General features: G+C 27.0%; 1 protein-coding gene across 1 annotated transcript; it reads left to right on the forward strand.

Annotated features, from left to right (window-relative positions):
• Positions 1-300: 300 nt before the first annotated feature.
• LOC105843158 (beta-2 adrenergic receptor) lies at positions 301-1,647 on the forward strand. Its single transcript, XM_065795597.1, has one exon. The coding sequence runs from the start codon at positions 348-350 to the stop codon at positions 1,437-1,439; it is 1,092 nt and encodes a 363-aa protein (XP_065651669.1). The 5' UTR covers positions 301-347; the 3' UTR covers positions 1,440-1,647.
• Positions 1,648-3,079: the final 1,432 nt, after the last annotated feature.

The following is a 3,079-nucleotide window of genomic DNA, read 5'->3' on the forward strand; positions in this document are numbered from 1 at the left end:
AATTGATTTCATTGGATAATCAGTTTTAAGGGATGAACGATTTAACGGTATGAAGGATATTGAAGGATGAACACTGCTTTGGGATGAACGTTTTTACGAGATAGAAACATTTTATAAAAAAAATTTTTGAAAAAGAAAGTGTTTTTTTTTATGCTTTTATTTTTCGAAGTGAATTTCTTTTTTTTCAGTTTAAAATTTAAATAATGTTTGCATGAAAAGTAAAAATGAACATTATTTATATAATAATTCAAATTTACAAATAAGGTTTAAAAATTATTTTAGGCAGAAATTTTGTAAATGTTTTTTAATCTTTTTATTTTTTTATTTAGTTTATTTAATTCATAAGTATGAACAACTCTTATCGCAATGATAGTGACGACATCTTGTCTACAAGTATTACGATTCTTATCGTTGATTCGTTTCTTTTTCTCGCAATTTCTGTCGTAGCAACATTCGGGAATATCGTAGTTTTTATCTGTTATTACAAATTTCGTACGTTGCAAACAGTCACGAATGTGTTTATTTTATCTTTATCAGCAAGCGATCTTCTGGTAGCATTATTCTCAATACCCCTGTCATTTTTACTGTTTGTGTTTAACAAATATGAAAAAAATCTGTACTACGTAGGTGATATGATTCCAAGCATTCTGTCAATATATTCATTAGCATTAGTTGCTGTCAATAGAGCTCTAGCAATTACAAAGCCATACTTTCATGAAAAAATGGTAACAAAAAAATCTGCCACGTTTTCAGTTGTTGGTACGTGGTCTGTGATGCTGAGTTATTCACTTATTGGCATGAATTCTGATAAAAAAAGTTTTACTCTTTCTGTGGTTTTAGCAACCTATGTAATTCCTGTAGTTATCATGATTCTATCGTACACTGCAATGGGATTTGTCGCCAAAAGACACGCAAAAGAATTAAAAAAACTTGATAAAACAATTACAAGATTTAGGACTGACCAAGCAAGCCTAATAAAAGAAAAACTCGCAAGTTCTTTAGAAGTTGATTTTTTTAAAGTTGTAGCAACAAAAAGCGATTCTATATCCATTAATTCTTCTGTAAATCCTAAAGCAAACCAACATTTGATAAACAGCAATACAAAGTTACGTCATTTAAAACGAGAGTTTAAAGCAGCTTTAACATTATCTTTGATTCTCAGCTGTTTCATAATCACTTGGACGCCATTTATGTCATTAAACATGGTACATTTAGCAAACATAAATGTAAGTCACATATTAGTAAAGTACTTTAAAATACTTCATTACGCTAACTCTGCATTCAATCCAGTTCTGTATGTAGTCTTAAACCAAAAATGGCGCAAAGCTTTTGCTAAAATATTATGCTTCCGCAAAGTTAAAGTTCATTCGCACTCCTCACTAATATTTAGTCGATCTGGATTCAAAACATCATCTACAAAATCAAGCATAGGTTGGTAGTTAAACCCTTATTAAACTGGGCTGTCAGGTTGGTCTGGGTTCTTAACGACATTTTTATATATGTATATATACATACCCAAGATAAAATACAATAAATAATGACTTTTTTTAATTTTAAATTATGTTATGAAAAAAATATTATGCAATTTTAAAGGTCATTTTGTTATTTAAAAATAATTTTGCAACTTATTTATATTGATCGTAATTTTATTTTGTTATTGTTTGCACTATCAACAAAGTAGATAACGAGTGTATATATATATACACTCGTTATATATATTTTTTTTTTGGGGGGGGGGGGGCCTTAGATCCACTAGCCACGGCACTGTGTGTACAAATATATATATATATGTGTGTGTGTGTGTGTGTGTGTGTGTGTGTGTGTGTGTGTGTGTGTGTGTATAAAAGTTCACGCAAGTTAGCGACATTCAGATGTTATATAATATTTGATGATCGCTAACTTTCTGATAGCAACTAAACAATCTGATGTTGCTATCAGAAGTTATATAACATCTGATGATCTCCAACTTGCATTATATTTTGAATAACGTTTCAAATAAATTGAGTTTTGTTATTATTTAGATTTAACTATTGACAATGGAAATCTAAATAACTACTATTGGTATATACATTTATAAATATATAATGTATATATATATATATATATATATATATATATATATATATATATATATATATATATATATATATATATATATATATATATATATATATATATATTATATAACAGTTATTTAATTTAATTTATATATTATATTAAATACCCAGTGGGCACGCGTTGTCTGGAGGACGTCCGTCAGACGTTTCACGGACGTCCAGACTTTCGTAAGAACGTCCTTCAGACGACGCATGCTCACTGAGTAACGCGTATTTTATACCTTTTTTTATAAAAATTGCTCTAATCTAACTTTTTAAAGAATTTAATAAAATATATTTAAAAAATAAGATCTAACAATACCGATTCATTTACTATCACTACTGTGTCTAGAAGATCATCACTGTGAGTGCTGAGACTAGCACTTATTCTCCTTAGATTTTTTCTTTTTTCAAGTTTTTTGTTTTGTTTTTTATTTTAAAGCTTGATTGAACCTACGACCTGAACACGATCTACTTTAAGTAGTCTTAAATATTGCATTTTCTTTTTTGTTCTTTGATTCAAATTTTTAAAGTTTTCAAATTTTTAAAGCTTTTTTGTATGGTTTTAATACCTATTGAGGTTTTGAATACTAAATTAAAATAATTTATTTGTTGTTTAAAACTTTATAATAACTTATTGAAATAACTTGATAAAACCATTATAAATAGCTTATAATAAACTAAAAAAACTAATAAGAAAAATAAATTAATAAACATATTATAACATTTTATGAGAGATTTTCAGTGATAGTTTCAGACTAATTTTTTGAGATTATTTTTAAAAAGATTTTTTTTTTCTTTCAGTATTAATACATTTTTTTTTGTTTTATACATTTATTTTTAACATAAAAAGTACAATACTAGGCAAAATAACATTATGTGAGTGTGAATTCTATCATGGATTACAAGTTATCTAAAATGAATATGGTTTTTATCATGGATTACAAGTTGTAATCCATGATAAAATCAATATTTGCATGATT

This window comes from Hydra vulgaris, chromosome 04 (genome assembly GCF_038396675.1).
Source record: "Hydra vulgaris chromosome 04, alternate assembly HydraT2T_AEP".
Lineage (NCBI taxonomy): Eukaryota > Metazoa > Cnidaria > Hydrozoa > Anthoathecata > Hydridae > Hydra > Hydra vulgaris.

Excerpts from the sequence above, each read along its gene's own strand:
- LOC105843158 (XM_065795597.1), top strand. The coding sequence starts at position 348 with ATGAACAACTCTTATCGCAATGATAGTGACGACATCTTGTCTACAAGT.